We start from the raw sequence: 18,065 nt of genomic DNA on the forward strand, positions 1-18,065 counted from the left end.
GCACATTAAACATCAGTGTAAATCAACAGTCATAAAATGCAAAGAAAAATCTGAAATAATTATATCAGTGATAGAAAATGATACATCCAAAGAGCAAAGTTTATACAAATTAACCTCTATTTCCAGAAGTACTTTCCAGTAAACAACTAACTAGACAATTGTGCAGGTTTCAGCTGAGATAGAGTTCATTTTCATTGCAGTGACTAGTATAGGGATATGTTTTCCATTTTTGCTGGACAGAGGTTGATAAAACAGAGATTCTTTTGTAATTGCTGAGTAGGGCTCACACAGAGTCAAGGCCTTTTCTGCTTTAGGTATTGCCACACTGGAGAGGAGACTAAAGGGTGCTTGGGACATTGGGAGGAGACACAGTCAGGACAGGTGACTCAAATTGACCAAAGGGATATTCCAAACTGTATGACATCATGCTCAGTATATAAATTTCAGGAAAGAAGGAGGAAAGGGGTATGTTGGGAGTGATGGTGTCTGTCTTCCCAAGTCACCATTATGTGCGACAGGGCCCTGCTTTCCTGGAGATGGCTGAACAGCTGCCTGCCCATGGGAAGCAGTGAAATGATTTCTTGTTTTGCTTTGCTTGTGTGCACAGCTTTTGTTTTCCCTATGAATCTGTCTTTATCTCAACCCATGACTTTTCCAGCTATTATCCTTCTGATTCTCTCCTCAATCCCACTGGTGGAGGAGTGAGCAAGCACTGCATGGGGCTTGGCTGCTGGCTGAGGATAAACCACAACAATATTTGCAGACAGGGAAACCCATGAAATACATTTCAATAACTAGCAAACAATTACCATTTATTCTATACTTGCAACAAGATTTTACTCTGCATATAAACGATGTGTCTGGACTATTGCAAAGCTCAAGGTCTTCCTGGAGCCTCCTTCCTTATTGGTATCATAATAATTTATTGTCTGAGCTGGAAAGGGCATCTCTGTACATTTAAATTTCAGAAGATCATGTATGTTTTTTTTAAACTTCACACACAGCCCTCACTAGCTCTCTCCACATGTTCATCAGTAACAAGCTCTGCAAAACTTAACATTTTTTTGGGTGTACCTGATATACTTTAGATCTGCACAGGCACTTCTTAAATTAGGATCAACATTTTGTCCTCTAAAATGTTTTACAGGAGAACTTCTGAAAATCTCAAATTTGTTATTGTAAGCATAAAAGCAAATGGAATACACAGCTACATCAAGAACAGAGAGAAAGGGAGTGCATGCTCCCACATACAGGAAGAACATGATTTGCCTTGCCTTTCCCTTCCCCTTGATTCCTCCCTAGGTCAGCTACTCTTTGGACTCTTCGAAGAACAATTTGGGGGTTTATAAGACTAATCTTGAAGAGGAATATTATGAGAGCACAAAATTTTAAACAATTCCTAGGCAGCCTGCTCATACTTCTGTTTATGTTCATCACAGGGACTTTGTGATGAAGCACCAGACCTTGTAGAAGAGCCTCAAGTAGGAGATCCAGACCCTACATATACTTTTATAGTCTCTTAACAAGCTCCCACATTTTAGCTACAGCATTGACAAAATCTTATTGCTCAATTAACTTGCTGAGCAGCTTTGTATTGGAGGTTAAACAACAAGCCTGCTCTCTCAGCAAATCTCAATGCTTGCCAAATAGTTCTCATCACTACATCCTAGACAAGCTGAAGCCTGTGAGCAAAGACACAGATACATATCTAGTGTTCCTCTTCTGTTTGCTTTTTATTTTTAAATTAAAGATCAAAGCGTTCATGGAAAGCAAAACAGAGTTAAAAAGAAAACTCTTATTTCTTGATAAGAGGAAATGCAATCTGGCCCACGGCAGAATGCACAGAACTATTGACATCTAAGCCAACTATGATCTATTTTTCAAAGCAGGACAAAATGCTTTAGGAGCTCTTGTAGTACATAAAGACCTGCATCAGGGCTAAATCATTCCCATAGCTAGTAACTTGTACAGTACATCTCGATGAACATGAAGTCAAACCAGTGAGACTAACTTGTCTTGTGTACTCAAACAAGTAAAGGTTCATAAAAATATGCTATTTAAAATAGAGCTTGTGCAGATGTAACCAATGAGATTTTCACCCTCCTGGCTTGGTAACTGTGGTCAGGCCCTGATTTCCTCTGCAATATAAACCTATAGACCAATGCAGCCAGTTACTAATCCGCATCTTAGTGCCCAACAGCAAATTTGACACAACTCTCCTTCACCCTTAGCTAGAGAGTAGCTTTATTACACCAGCCATGGCATATTGCCATGGTTTTTACCTGTAAGAAAAATGCAAAGACTAAAAGGCATTTACTTTGCAAATTCACAGAAGGCTAGCAGGGCACAGAGTCTGAGTCTTCTGACTCAGCTGGGAGTGCCTGATGCATTCAGAAAGCAAGCTGCTGCTAAAATTCAGGGCTGAGGCTGCAGGTCTGTTCAAGCACTACTGGAAGCAGTGAACCTGCTTATCTTCTGCCAGGCCATGGTGACTGAACTGCTCCCCTCAGACAGGGGCAGGTGTCATGCCATGTTGGCACAGGAGAGGTGGAGTTCTGCAGTGATATGAAACGGCTTCACCTCCAGTGTGTGGGAGCCAGGATATGGAAGATGAGATTTTCATGGTTGTACTACACACTCGTGTTTATACACGTGGCATATGTGCAGGAGAGGGGAAAGGACACAGAAGCTTTACTATTGCCTACTCCTACTAGCACTGCTCAACAGGCCCACATCTCCTCTATAACAGTCAACATGGCACACAGACACGTATAAAACGTATCTGCCTGCACACACAAATGCAAACACGTTACCTATTAGGGCTTCAAAGCAGTTGGCCATGGCATGGCGGAGATCTGACTCCCTGCAAAGGTCTGGACCATGAGCATAGAGCATGAATCGTTCTAGTTCCAGCTTCTGCAAAATATGTAGAAAGAGGGAAAACCACGGCTTTAGAAGTACAAGAGTACCAGTTTAGTCACTTAAGTTCAATTACACTGTCATCATGCAGCTACTAGGTTTGAAGGAACTATGAAGCTTTTCTCCAAAGTTTCAGTTTAGACACAGGATAAAATAAAAAATTTCCTTTGTTTATCAGAGGTAAAAACTGGAATGTGATACCGTGGAAAAACTAGAATTATCAAACCAAAAGAAACTAAAGCAGAACAGTGAGGAATAGGAAATCTGGTATACACAATCCATTGAACATCTGGCTTTTCCCTCGAAGACCATCAACAGGTGGTAGCCCCTGGGCACTGCAAGAGAAAGCTCATATTTTAATCTGCAGTGCCACCTAGCTTCCTTTCTCCTTTCAAAAGTGCATCATTAACACTTTTCTGTTGCCTGAACTAGAGTTCTGCTTGCCAGTCCAAATCTCAGACAGTAAGGTAGATATTTTCTATAATACATGATAATTCTGCTACAGAAATGCAGACAAGAGCTCCTAGATTCTCTTTACATATTTGTCTTTTTGACACAAAACCATTATTGGGATTTTAAAAGAAGAGATTCATGCATCTTGCAAAGTTTGTATGAGAACAGGTTCTTCCCAGCTGGGTGTAAGTTTCTACTGATTAATTTCTTGTTAACTTTTAACTTCATCCTCCCAGAGTATATTTAAGAGGTAAAGCTGGAGACTAAGTTGTTTGAGATGCATGGTTTAGACAAGTTTCTATTGCCAAAAAGAGTTTTCCATTTTCAATGAATGGCAGCCTGTTCACTGCTCCAGAACACTGGAAATTACTACTGACAGTGTTCCATCACACTTCATAATGCACTGTGAGCACTTCCTAGAGTCAACATTAGAGCAGGATATTAATTGTTTTATATAAAATTTCAACTTCTTATACTCATCATTTGCTTCTGAGTTATGAACAGCATTCCACAAGTTCAAGAGACATTGAGAGGCTGAGAATTATATGAAGTGACCTGAATGCAACATGACACCGCAGGGGATGAAACCAGGAACATCATATAAGACACATGAGAGGAAAATTGGCAATATACTGGAAGTATATTGGGAATACATATTAGCTGTAAATCTAATATTTACAGATGCATCTACAGTTTTTAAAATATTGCAATAAAAATTTTCAAAAATTGTTCTTGTACAATGATAAAGATTGTGAACAGACTTGAAGAATATATGAGCTTTCCTGATGCAGGTTTAAAAATAGTATCATTAATTGAAATGTCAGGCAACACCATATTTGTAAACAAGGCCCTGATATGAAATGTTTCAATCAATTCATGCTTATCTAAATTAATAAAGAAAGATGTGGAAGAAAATTATTCTGTTCACTGCCTACCCTATGCCTCTCCTGAGAGCTGAGCAAAAAGATGATATGTTAGAAATCCTGCAGTTTTTGCCAAAATCCCAAGACTGGATGAGCTTGTTTAGGGCACTGTGTGATTACACAGAGGAAAGATTAAAAGAGCCTCTTGAAAACTCTCAGCAGTACACAGTGGACAGTGTGTGCACATGTGTGGCATAATCAATTACATCAGAAAGTCTCAGACTGTCTCTTAAAAAAAATCTAACAAAATCAAGAATGAATAAGGGAATACCTACCTATTTATGAATACATTGAATCAACTTTAGTATCATAATACCATGAACCAGTATTGTATATAGAAATATAAAAAGCTCCGTCATTCACAGAACTAAATTAAATAAAATTCTAAGGCAACTCAATTTTTCCTAGGAGATAACACAACTCTTCTCCAAAACCCTGTTTAATATAATGCTGACTAATCTGCCAGTCTACAGCGGACCTGAAAATGACTGCATAGGTTATGCAGCAGATGCCATTCCCCCCCCTTATTTTCTAGCTCCTGTTGCCATGTTCTCCCTACATATTCTATCAGAAAGTTCTCTTATAAACCACATGTTTATAAGTTTGATTATTTTCTTCACTAAGTTCTACTGTCAGCTTGTGCAAATTAAAGGCAAGTATAGGCACACCTTCAACAAAGGTTAAAAACGTATCTTTATGCCTGCAAAAATCACTTTTCCCAAAAGCATGCTTTGGAGAAAACACAAAGTTTTCCTTTATCTTTAAAACCTACTTTCAGACTGAAACGGGTTCCTGCATCCCCAATCTTGTACACAAAACACAGCAAAGAAAGTGATGTTCAAAGCAGGCAGCTCCCTCAAGAAGCAGCCCAGACACTCATAGTATTCCACCCATGGATGTCAAACACAGAGACACAGAGAGCTGTACCTTAGCCAGCATGGCCAGGTGCTGGTTCTGTACGATGGCAGTGCGGTACGTAGCTAACCCTCCTTCCTCTAGAGTGGGAAACAGGTAGTATAAGTGGACACTGGCAAAACAAAAAGCAAACCAGATGCTGTTAGCATGTGATTAAAGAGGAACCACGCATAGAGAACTGTGCCCTTCCCTCAGACCCTAGTGGGTAATATGGGTGGGTCTCTTCCCAAAGTGGAACTCAGCTTGAAGTAAGGCAAAGATACAACATTCAAACAATGCCCAATCCTATCTGATGGGATAGCACTGGCAGCAGAGTAGGAAGAGTGCTGCTTCTCTGCTGGGCAGCACATAATGTCTAAATCCCTGCAGTTCCCAGCCTGCAGTTCCCTCACCTCAGGTTTCTGTCTATCAGCAGCAGCAGAGAGTTCAGCACAGCTGACACCCAGAGGATGCTGAGGAATAAAGCACAAGGGAAGCCTCAGCCTCGAGAAACGCTGTGCTGTGGGAACACACTGCTTTCCGGTGCTGCTGCTGCCAACAGGATATCTATCTGTTTATACATGTTTCTTAAAGTACTTTAACAGATGCTAATGGAAACAAAGAACAGAACTCAACAGCCTGGATTTATCAAATGTGTGAAGTCATTATACCACAAAAAACTGAAAAAAAAAAAAAAAGAAGTAAAAATCACAGGCTTTTAACAATCTTTAATGGTATTTGTCGTCATGCTAGAAGGTACTTCATAAAACAAAAAATAAAACAAAACAAGTAATTCACTGATCCCATCAAGATCTGAGTAATGAATAAATGATTTTGGATACTTTCATCTATGACTATCTAACCCATGTCGAAAGAAGTTAATACATAGAGGGTTTTCAACATTCCAATTAAGGCACTGTATGGCACTAATTATTAAAATATTTTTTTAAGCCAGTACACAGGGAGAAAAATGCAGATGGATGCAAGATTATTTAAGGACAAAAACTGCTATAAAACTTAGAGGCAATCCAATCAAGCATCATAATTCACAACAGCAGACACCTGAAGTTAAGAGAGGTAGAAAAAAAAATCAGACTTAAATAGTTGCTTACATGCTCTACTGAACAAAAATCGAGCTCATTTTTTTTCTGAATCGAGACAAAAGTTAGCTCAGAAAGTGAACTGATGGTTGATGAACAATGACAATGAAAAATGCAAGACATTTTAATCAGCAAGTCTTCCATCTTATCAGCCTGTACTGTTGTATGAGAGAAAAGGCCATGAGTTTTAAGGGCAGTGGAGACCTTTATAGGCTAATAGTTTTTAATATCATGTAACTAATGGCTAGTAGAGAACAAAGATATAAAGGCAGTTTTGTTGTTCATGTAACAAACTGGCTTAAAGAGCAAATTAGCAGTAAACAAGACTACACCTCTACTTAAAACAGTAGAACAAAGCAGAAAATAGGTTATAATCTTCATATTGTGCAACCTGTTTGCCTCTAGTACGGTAAGGTAGAACAATGGAGGTAACTAATAATATATTAGTATTGTTCACTGATTTCGGGATATTCAGGCCAGAACTGGAGAAATTTTTGATGAACCACGGACATTTTTTCATTACTTTTGATTAGATTGCATTTCTGCTTAACTATTTAAGTTGTTATGGAAGCTACAGCCCTAATTACTGGAAATACAAGAACTGCAACACATTCAACATTACCCATAAATGCTTCTCCCTTGCAACAGGACAAAAAGAACTCATGGAAACAAAACAGCATGCTAGGAAAAATATCTTTCCTTCAAAAAAAGGCTATAAAGTTCAACTTGTCTACAGCTGAATAATCACTAACCCAAATCAATTTAAAATTGCACTCCATGAAACAGAAACTCTAACTTTCTATTTTGTAATCTTTCTTGTTTTATCATGACCTCTGGAAGAATTATCAAGAGAGTTGTCTGCAGGTGTGCAGGTCTAAATATCAGGCAGGACTGCAAACATTCACAGTGAAAGTAGACACTGGAAAGTTCAATAAACACAACACTGTAATAATAACACACAAAGGTGAGAATTGTTGAAGAATTCCCCATTTACCTTGTTAAGAACTCCACCACAGCGTCTCCCAGAAATTCTAAACGCTCATTGTGGTTAATCCTGAAAAAGGCATTTTAAAGTTCACCATAACCTAAGCAGCACATACTGATTATTTACACAACACAATTAAAACAGAAAAAAAAAAAATCAGAGTTGATTGCTAATCAGTCATGATACTAATTTTTGCAGCCTCCCACACCCTCTCTGGATTACAATCCTTTCCAAAACAGAGTAATAACTATGTGAATCATGAAACTCAGGACTGACACCACCACCACCTTCGAAATTTCTGTATGTTCTGTTCTGAGCTATTGTCAAAGCTTCACAAAATGGGAAAAGGAAACAGGACTGCTGCCTGGCACTGAAGTCAGGTTTCTCTGTCCTTCAGAGGGCACCAGATGATTGAAACAAACAGCCTGTTCCAAGCCTTGTGCATGACACTAGGGAGCTCTACCTAATTAACATCAACACCTGCAGGGCAGGATGACCCTGCAGCAGATCGTTGCTATGGCAGAGAGAATAGGACCTTTTCATAGCACCTTTAAATGCCTTGTTTTCTGTAACTTCCTCTGAGCTCAAAAGAAAAAATGGCTGTACCAGGAGATGCATCCAAAGATGTCATTAAGTTATTAGGATCTTTTATTTCCTGTTTTCTTTCATCACTGCTCCTGATTTACCTTTGTTTTCCATAAAGTTTCATTTCCTTCAAGCTGTCTGCCTGCTTATATTCAAAGGACTAAAAGGGCAAGCAGCTGAAAAAGAATGTGAGTTTGTCTTTGAATACATACAAATTTCTGCTCTAGACACCAAAGCAAGTAAGCAACACCGTTTTTGATTTCACACATGACTGTAAAAGAATCTAGGCAATTGCCACAGGATTTTTTTTTTAATCCAGAAGATCCTTGTCAAGTATTTGGCAGCTTTTATTGTAATTTTCATTCCTCCAACAATTATATAATTAGTGTAATTTCTGAAATAGCAGGCCTTTGTTATGGGCTGAAAGAATTCAAATACTTCTGCTGTATAAAACAGTAATGTGTGAGCAAATCTACACCTCTGTGTGGCAACATAAGTGAAAACACACCTCTCTCAGAGATGGGACTTTACCTTTTTATGTTATTTCACAAGAATTAACACAATTTAGCCTTATATTATCTTTAGAGGACTCAAATAAGCTTGAAAAGAAAAGGGCATGGTCTAGCTGAAACAGTATTTAGGGAACAGTGCCACAATAATTTATGCAGAATTAATTTTCTCCTATTCCCAAGCTTCTTCCAAAATGATGGCTCTTGAACAGTCCAGCTACAGCACTAGCTGACTAAAATACACACTGCTATCTAGTTCATGCATTTAAGAGATTGCACTTGCAACTGTTTCTTGCATTAGCTTTGTGAGCTTTGTTTATTCAACTTCAGCTCAATATGTTGCCTGTGGCTGTAAACCACATCTTAAACAATATTTATACGCAGAGAATTCTTAGTGGTCATTTACAGATTATTGCATTAAAACATTAATGGGTTTTGCATCTGTCTTTAAATTGGAATAGTAAATCAGCAAAGCCCATGCTCAGCACCACACTCCTGTTAACAAGGTGCCATGCCAGGAAGGCGCTACTGTGAGAAAAAGTGATGAAGAATCCAATTTATAGCACTGATACCAACAACAACAAATCTTATTTTTTATTCTGCAGAAAGCAAAAAGGTAGCCTTTTAGTCCTCCTCATTTCAAGGATCAACAAAAATGATAGAATTATCTGTTAAAACCTTCCTCAGACATTTTCTGCAGGCATGACCAAACATTTACTATGTCACTACTAATGGAGGTTCAGCACACCTTCATAATATAAAAGTCAATTCAAAATGACTTTTCACTTCAACTATTTGCCAAAGCTGTTGCTGGTTGTTTCTATTAAATACATCCCACTGCAGCAGCTTCCCTACTTGCAAACAACTATTTTCATTACCTGGAAGGAGCTGGATCATCCTGTCCCAAACGGGACATAATATTTATCAGGGTGTTTATCCCTAAAAACATAAACAATGCACTATTAAGTAAACAGCCACTAATTCACTTTGAATAAATGTAGAAAACAATTACTCAAAATGTTACTTGTAATTGCTGAACACAAGATTATCCTGTTATTTACAGGGCTCATTACATAAAGTATAGTCCTTACCAATGCTCTCTGCCTAACTGACCACAGTTCCATTACAACAGTATTGAATTTTTACATTCAGGGAGCCAGATAAATACCACCTTTGCATGAAAAGGACATTCTAAACATTACATAAGCAACAAACAATTTACTTCATTATCACTGAATATACTTCAAAGGGATGAGGAATGTTTTGCAGCAGACAGACCACATGTGCACATTGGTAAGACACATTTACAAAATATATTCCAGTTTGTTCACCATGTTGAGCAGCAAATTAAGAAAACAGTACTTGCCAAAAATGTAAGCAAATACATCCTCCCACTTATTACCCTTCCTTGTTCTCAGCTCTTTACTTACTGACTAATTTGCAAAATCCAGTCTTTTAGAAAGACTCCACCAGTGTCTGCATATAATTTTTGAAATCCTCTACTGAAGGTATTTCTCAAAAGAACAATGGCCAAGGAAATGATAATGGAACAAAGGGTGTTCTTACTGATTAAACGTGAGGTAAGAGAAAAATGTTAGTGTTGTAAATAGCATACCTTTTTTTCTCATGTGTATATGGTGAACTTTTCTATCTCCATACTTGGGCTGTCGAATCCCACAGTTGGATAAGGAATTTCTGGCATGATCCGGATTCATCCCAAAATTTAAATGATGGCTTGGATGAGTCATGGCAAGCTATAGTGTAACACATACAGGAAAAAAAAAGGGTTAAATGTACTTTTAAATGTACTTTTGCAAATGAAAGAAAAACATTATCTTAGACCGGTAGCTAGTAATAGTTATTTTTCAGTTTGAAGAAAGGTTACAAAGTGATGCAGTCAATCAGAAACTTGGTTCCAGCAATTTAAATGTAGGGTGAGCTATTTCAGCTGTCAAAAAGAAGCAACATTTATGCTCAATCATCAGTTTAACTAATTAACTTTCATAATTTTTTTCTTTAAAGAAAAATTAGTTTAGAAGAGAAAAAGCATGAACTATCAATTTGCCTTAAGACTTTTGCTTACCAGCTTTGCTGACCTGATTTCAATGCATTTGCTTACTTAAAAATATAGTCACTCTAACACTGAACTATAAATATTCGTATTAAAAAAATAAGCCATTAAAAGAGCTTCTCAACCATCCATATTTACATTATTAAAATTTCTATAAAACTCTCGTAGCTCAAAAAATGAAACAACAACAAGTACATTATTCTTGGCAGAGTTAATCACAGAAGATCTCTTTCCCTCATGACTGTAGAGGACTCATTCTTCAAATGGAAGAGGAATGACAGGATTTGTCCTCTGTTCTACCTTTGTACCACCAAGGATTACCAAAAGTTTATACTCTGTTGCTGACACCACCACTGCAGAAATGGCAGCAGTAAACAGAACTTGTTTTTCAGAACTCCATCCTGCAAACTCCTACATTTTCTCCTTCTTTACACATACACAGATCAAAATATTGTGCTTGTATAAAAGTATCGGCACACAAAACTTGTGTATGAAAACGAGGAAACATTGGAAAATGCAAGCTGCAGACAGTTACTTCTGACCCACATGCAGGACTGGTGCTGCAGACTGCGAGCAAAAACATTCAGTAATTCACTCAAACATTGTCTGTTGCTTTCTAAGCATAAAACTTAAAGAGTAAAATTATAGTTAATCAACAATAAGAACTTTCTCCAAGTCCTTTTTAATTCCTTGATAGCATTACTAAGTTTGTTGTAATTGCACATTCTCAGATTCTGCTCCATCTGGATTAGATGACACATTACAGCTTTTCTGAATAGATAGCTCAGTGTAATCTTTTTTTAATCTGCTTGTACTTTAAAAAGAATATACCATGATAAAATAAATAGCAATCAATGCAGAATTATACATCTAACATTGCCTATGCTCAAGCAGATTACTGATACTATACACATTTTTAAAAAGCTCTTCCTATTATGGAAAATGTTTTTAGGTTTTAAATAAACGAGTGTAGGGACAAAGCATTAAAAAATACATTTGTTATAACCAAACATGACTAACACTTGATTTTTATGCTCTCAGCTCTTTCTGATTAGAATATACTTGTTGGTTTGTGTGTTTGGCCTCAATATTTTGAAAGTTTTGCATCGCTGCATTTTTATTTTCAACATTAAAACAAAGACAACTTGCCAACAACCAAATCCTAGAAAATGCTCAATGTTTAATATAACTTGCAGTAGGAAAAGGCCTGGAAAACAAATCCTAGAAACCAGAAAAGCTGCGAGAAAAGACATTTCCTTAAAATAATTTGGGAGTAAAATCTCTAAAGAAATGCAAAAAACTGCCATGTTTGAACTTAGCCCAATCATTGGAGGGAGATGACGCTTACTTTGAAAGAAAGTTCTGAATAGAAGTCCCCATTTTCCTTCAGTAAACTCAGAAAAAGTCTAAGAGGAAAGGGGCCATCATGCAAAGAATCGGCCTCAGAGGTAATTAGTTCCAAATATGCACTAACATAAAAGGTTGGTTATGTGACATGGATGTATCCAAAACAAGTAAAAGCTTCTCTTCTCCAGTTCCTGCTCCTGCTTGTTAATAAAAAAATTCAATCATATTCTTGCAGAAATCAAGAGCTGAACAGAAGTTTGCAAATTTCCATTCACTAGCTACAAATGCAAAAAAAGGGCCATGTTTTAACTCTTCTCGTTTGGAACAACTGGCTATAAAAACAAGAAGCAAGGCACATCCACTCATCTGCAGAATAACATTGTATTCTCTATAAATACCTGAAAAAAGGAACTTACCCAGAAATGAGTACTTGACAGTCTTTACAGTAACTGCATTTTTGTCTTGCTACACATTACAAGCAAATCCAGCTCTACCATGGGAGCAAAGGTAGGTGTAATATCTATGTGAACAATAGATATCTCTACTTAGAAGTCTCATGGGAAAACTGAAACTTTCAAAAGATCTGCAGTACAAGTAATCAGGTCCATCCAAGCTGTGGCAATGCTGTGCACTTCAGCACAATGGATGAGCTCAGTAATATCATGGAGAAAAACCAGCAAGATGTTGGGGTTTTGTTTTCATATCTTACCTGCAGTAAGCACCTATCTCGAAAAGTGTAGCCTATCAATTTGTCCAAGTGCATCAGACACTGATGGTAGCGAACATGGTGGGTGAGGACAGGAAGCATCATTGCATGCTGAAAAAATAAATGCAATAAGCAAAACCATTCAACTTTAGTGTACGGAGAATTCAGTTGATTGAGCTAAAAATACAGACACTTCCCAACTGTGACAACATCTAGTTTACTGGTTTGGTTTAAATGAGGAAAAAAAAAATCAGTTTCCCATCCTTCACTTATCAAAGCACTTAATTAATAATATGTTTTTATCACCACAGCCCTGCCCAGTCTACAGGAATAAATACATAAACCAGTCTTCAACTTAAGCAACATAAGTAACAGAAAATTTCAAGAAGCTACGACTGAATACAACGCTATATGTTTGTACCTTTTCATTTAACACCCTGCTTCAGAAATGAAGAAACATCACTTCCCCTCTGCCTCATTACATTATGGAAGAAACACTTTACACCACTATAGCCAGCTTTCACCAAACTACAGTAGGTACTCAATTTTCAAGCACCGTTGTGCCTTGCTTCACTTCCTTTTGAGGAAGAATTACGGGATTTTTGAAATGCTGCAGTTTGGCACATTTGATGTGCTAAAAAATATCAGAAAGGTTGCTGTTTGTCTAAGACAGATAATGTTTTTCTGTTGGGGAAAATATCAATAAAATTGAAAAAAACAACTCTATTTTGTAAGAGTGGCAGTCCCCCTCTCTCAGTGTTTCGAAGGAATTCTCCACTAATATTGACTTCAGATGCATCTGGGTTGAAATAAGCAATTAGTATAGTTTATCAGTAGAGTAGTATAGCAATTATTATATCAACATCCAAATTTTTGCATAAAAAGGAAGAGAGAAACAGGAGAAATGCAGAATTTGAAGACTTTTATGCATGTGAGCACTTGTGAACTATTTTTTTCTAATTGTTCCTATTACTGACATGACATGAATATATTCAAAATAAAGGTGTATTTTAATGGCATTAAAATCTGAGTGCTGTCACAATTAATTCAGAAAAAGGATTGTGTATGATTAGAGGAAATGAGTGTACAGCATGGAGAGAAGCATGAAAAACAAGCACATGAAGTAGATGATGTATAATTTATAGAATAAATGCTCTTACACATATCTGCAGGTCACTAACAACAGAACAGCAGGAAATACAAACTGGTGAATGTTACAAGATCAAAAATTAAGATTAACTAACGGCAAGACTTTCTGTTTAAGTAAAAGACCATGAAATTCCTGAGAACTGAGTACAGGGCTGGGAGGTAATCATGGAATCATTTAGATTGGAAAAGACCCTTAAGATGACTGATTCCAACTGCTAAAGTAACACTGTAAACTCCACCAACTAAACCATGTCCCACAGACATTTATAAATACCTTCAGGGATGGTGACTTCACCACTTTCCTGGGCAATCTCTTACAATGCTTGATCACTTTATCTGCAAAGAAATTATTCCTAATATCCAATCTTAAACCCCCTTGGTACAACTTGAGACCATTTCCTTTTGTCCTGTCACTTGCTGCCTGGGAGAACACACCATCTCCCACCTGGCTACACCCTCCTTTCAGGCAGTTGTAGAGAGTGATAAGGTCTCCCCCGAGCCTCCTTTTCTCCCAGCTCCCTCAGCTACTTCTCATGAGACTTGTGCTCCAGACCCTTCACCAGCCCCAGTGCCCTTCTCTGGACACACTCCAGGTCCCTCCATGTCCTTCTTGTACTGAGGAGCCCAAAACTTGTCACAGGATTCAAGGTGCAGCCTCACCAGTGCTGAGTACAGAGGACAATCCCTGCCCTGCTCCTGCTGGTCACATTATTGCTGATACAGGCCAGGATGCCCCTGGCCTTTCTGGCCACTTGGGTACACGCTGGCTCATGTACAGCTGCCTGTTGACTAGGAACTCTTCCCTTGTCCTTTTCTCTCAGATGAAATAAACAGACAATAGGCAAGAAAAAGACTCTCTGGATCTCCAAATGGCAGAGAAATATGAAACCAGTCCAAGCAGAACTAGGAAGTGATATTAGGAAGTTTTATTTTGTTACCATGTCACTCATTTACAGTTTTTCTGGGGTATTTGTAAGAACATCCCTTTTATCTCCATATAAACTGTACAGGTGTGCTTCCTATGTGATCCTTCATGGAAGCAATTTATTGAAAAACACCAAAACAACCAAATCTGAAACTGTTTCACAGGACAACTGTGCCTCCCTGCCTCTACGCTCCACCGTACTAGACAGAAAGAGTCTCCTCAAGGAACATTTAACATTCTTTACACCAATACATGTGTCCCTGCATTTGAGGACTGAGATACCAAGTTTCAGACTTTTATCAGCTGTGGTGCAGTGAAAAAATAATTGACAGACCCCTGGGAGCACACAGAAATACTTTAATTTGACTCTTGAAGTTATATTGATAAAATGCTGCTTTCCTATTTGATTGATTGATTGATTCAATCAACATTCGTCATCTTGGACTACAGTTATTCAATGTTTCTGATGTTTTATGTATTTATCTCTGTAGAAGAGATGTTATTAAAATATGTATGATTTCAAATACTTTGCAAGACCTTTTCTTACTGCAGCTGGCATGGCAAGGCAGAGACTCTCTCAAGTGCCCCCAGATAGTGCCCTCATCCCCCAGCACAGTAGTGCTCCTGACCTGAAGCAACTAAGGGGAAGCAGGTGAGGTGAAATATTTTGGAATGCACGAAATGCTGAACACTCTACACTGCTGTTGAGGGCTCACCAGCAACAATGGTGTGGGTGGAGAGGGGGAACAGAGGTGGTGTCTTCTCAGCATGGCCAGATCCTGCCACACTGTATATTACATGCTGCCCAGCTCAGTGGCCAAGTACTGCACTTGATATACTGGTAACTTCAAGTGAGCCTGTCAGAACTCAGACATTTTATTAAACATTCCACTCACCATTTTTCCTCCCCTTTCAAGCAGTTCATTTCTGAGACAGCAAAGACCAGTGTCATTAAGGCTACATGGAACTCAGAGCAAGTATAAGCTATCACAAGTGACTTAAAAGAGTTTCAATCTTCTAAACTGCAATGCTTTTAAAAGCAGTAATTTTAAATCACTGCACTTGAGCTCTGCCCTCAGAGCTGATTTATGCGTATTTAGTTTTAGTCTTCTTTAATCTGGGAAAAAGCATGTAGCAACAGCAGCAATCTTTCATTTTACAGACATACAGTTGCATATTCTTGGCCTCTCTAAGAAATCAAATCAAAGGACCTTCATAGCAGAACTGGCTGATTTAGATGTTACAGCTGCAGATTGGCACAAAAACTGTGAAATAGCTTTACTTTTATCATTCTTTGGTGTTTTGCTGTCCTTCAACAAAATATTCAAGAATAGGAGATGGAAGGAATATTCAAGACATTAGGAAATGAATCACAAAAGATATTATGAATAACACAGAACAGTTCCAAAGTGCCTAAACTGGAAATTTACACTGTTTACTTAAGCTGTAAAAAGATATACAGCTCATGACGCAAAAAATAGGAAAGGACTGTGATGTTCCTGAGCCATGTGAGGAGATATCGTGCCATTATTCACCTTCTACTTCAGAAGCAATAGTAGAATCACAAGAAATGTTTCAGATAGAAGAAAAGCAATTTTAATTACTAGCATGTCTCTCTAGAATATCTCCCTTTTGCCTGACCAGACTTCTAAGATTATAATGGAATTTCTACCTATACCCTTGCCTAGCAACCCCCCTAATTTATACTTCACATTGTTAAGCTAATATTAAGTTGCATGCATTTAATTCTTAAATAACATCACCAAATCAACAGCTAAAAAATAATGCAAGTATATCTCTAGCATAATTATTTGGCTGCTACTACTACTCAAATTTTACTAATATAAAATGAAATAAAAATTGCATTTATTCTTATCATATCACAAAGCTGGTTGCTGTCAACTGATTCAGAATAGGATCTGACAGAGATGTTCCTTGGAGATGTCATGCATATGAAACAGCGCATCTGAAAGATACCTTTCTACTGAGGCTCACCTCAAAAGGTAATTGTGGTGGGGTTTTAGGGGTTTTTTTTACTTTCTTTCAAGTAAAAAGATATTTCTTCATGCTTTACTGTAAAACTTGGGGTGTTTTTAAAAGCAATCTAAATAGAAAAATATAATAAAATTAAAATATATAAAACCAAGCCAGCTGATGGATTAAGAGTTCCACATTAGATTCAACATTTGGCAAACCTCCAGCCTTAACTGGCCATTCCTAACCTCTCTCCCTTGCACTAATCAACTCCTGGTAGAAAATTTTAAATTACAATTTTTTGTGTGTATAGAAGGGGTGGACAGAACACTAGAATAGTTCCCTAGACCAATAGATATTACTGAGATAATCATTTCCATTTGGTTCCTCAGTCTGGAAGAAACCCTTGCAAAGGTAAATGGCAGCTACCAAGAAAGAAAATACATCTCTCTGGTTCAGTCACCTGGCAGACATCAGAGCGTATCCCTGTTTTCCAGAAGCCCTGGCTGCTCAACTCCACAGTCACTTCACGTCTCATTGTGTTCTTCTGGCGAATTTTCTGCAGTGCTTCCTAAGCAGGGAGAGAACAGAGCTCCTGTGAAGAGCTTGCTACAACAAAGCACAGCAATGCACACACCAGTGTGTTCACAATACCCATGTGAGCTTCAGGTTTGGTCAGCAGTTTCTAAGGCTGGTACATATCTGATAACTCCCAGACACAGACTGGCAGATGTGTTGCAATACAGTGTAGGCAGGGGATTTTGGTAGACCAAGGAGAGAAAAGAGGCGACTACATTTTCTTTGCTGCAAATGACAAAACAAACCAATCCAACTCATACATCCAAGATGATACATGAGTAAGAAAGGTAAAGTCCTTATAATGAAAGCACTTTCTTTACCAGATATACAAAACAACTTCTTCATTCATGTCCATCACTGTGAGTACTCCTGGTCTGAACACTCAGGAGGAGCAAAACAGGCTTTGTTTTGTCATCTTGGCTACTTTGCAACAGTTCCTGTTCAGCTATGTCACTCTGCCCAGTCAGGCAAAGGGGTCAGCATTCACCAGTCCTGGAGACCATGCTGATCGAAATCAACCAATTTTATTTCAATAAGAATTATTAAAAACATGTTTTACCTTGACCACTGGCTATTTTGGTGGTGGGCAAACAATTTGTATCTAAAAATCATGAAAGGGTCAGAATCATTAAAAGATTTTGACAGTATCATTGAAAGAAAATATTTTCTGTAAAAATGAAATGAAAGAAAAATAGATAAAATAAATAAGCCCTGGATTAGAATCTCTTGGTTCCAATACTATAAAGCCCTGGGGTGTGCAAGCTCCCTACGCAGCATGAACTAACCCCTCAGTGCTCTGCCTTCTTCAGAACACAAAGCTCTTCAAAGCTGCAACTTATCCTGCCTCTCCTTCTCCTTTTCATTGCAGGGCACTTGCTCAAAGCTGTCTCTTCCCGGCTCCCAGTTTGAAGCCTGTGAGCATACTTGGGCAGGAACAGGCTCTGTT

The 18,065-nt window shown here is 38.0% G+C and overlaps 1 protein-coding gene across 1 annotated transcript in view; it reads right to left on the reverse strand.

The window, feature by feature from the left end:
* The window catches only part of DROSHA (drosha ribonuclease III), a 75,202-nt gene that overhangs the window by 19,398 nt on the left and 37,739 nt on the right, over positions 1 to 18,065 (reverse strand). The window contains exons 17-23 of the mRNA XM_041475936.1: positions 17,004 to 17,111; positions 12,496 to 12,603; positions 9,984 to 10,122; positions 9,247 to 9,307; positions 7,284 to 7,343; positions 5,223 to 5,322; positions 2,814 to 2,916 (exon numbers count right to left, since the gene is read on the reverse strand). Of these exons, the coding sequence (XP_041331870.1) occupies positions 2,814 to 2,916; positions 5,223 to 5,322; positions 7,284 to 7,343; positions 9,247 to 9,307; positions 9,984 to 10,122; positions 12,496 to 12,603; positions 17,004 to 17,111 (679 nt within the window). The remainder of the gene's footprint in view (positions 1 to 2,813; positions 2,917 to 5,222; positions 5,323 to 7,283; positions 7,344 to 9,246; positions 9,308 to 9,983; positions 10,123 to 12,495; positions 12,604 to 17,003; positions 17,112 to 18,065) is intronic.

This window comes from Pyrgilauda ruficollis, unplaced genomic scaffold, assembly GCF_017590135.1.
Source record: "Pyrgilauda ruficollis isolate IOZ18807 unplaced genomic scaffold, ASM1759013v1 scaffold37, whole genome shotgun sequence".
NCBI classification, from domain to species: Eukaryota; Metazoa; Chordata; class Aves; order Passeriformes; family Passeridae; genus Pyrgilauda; species Pyrgilauda ruficollis.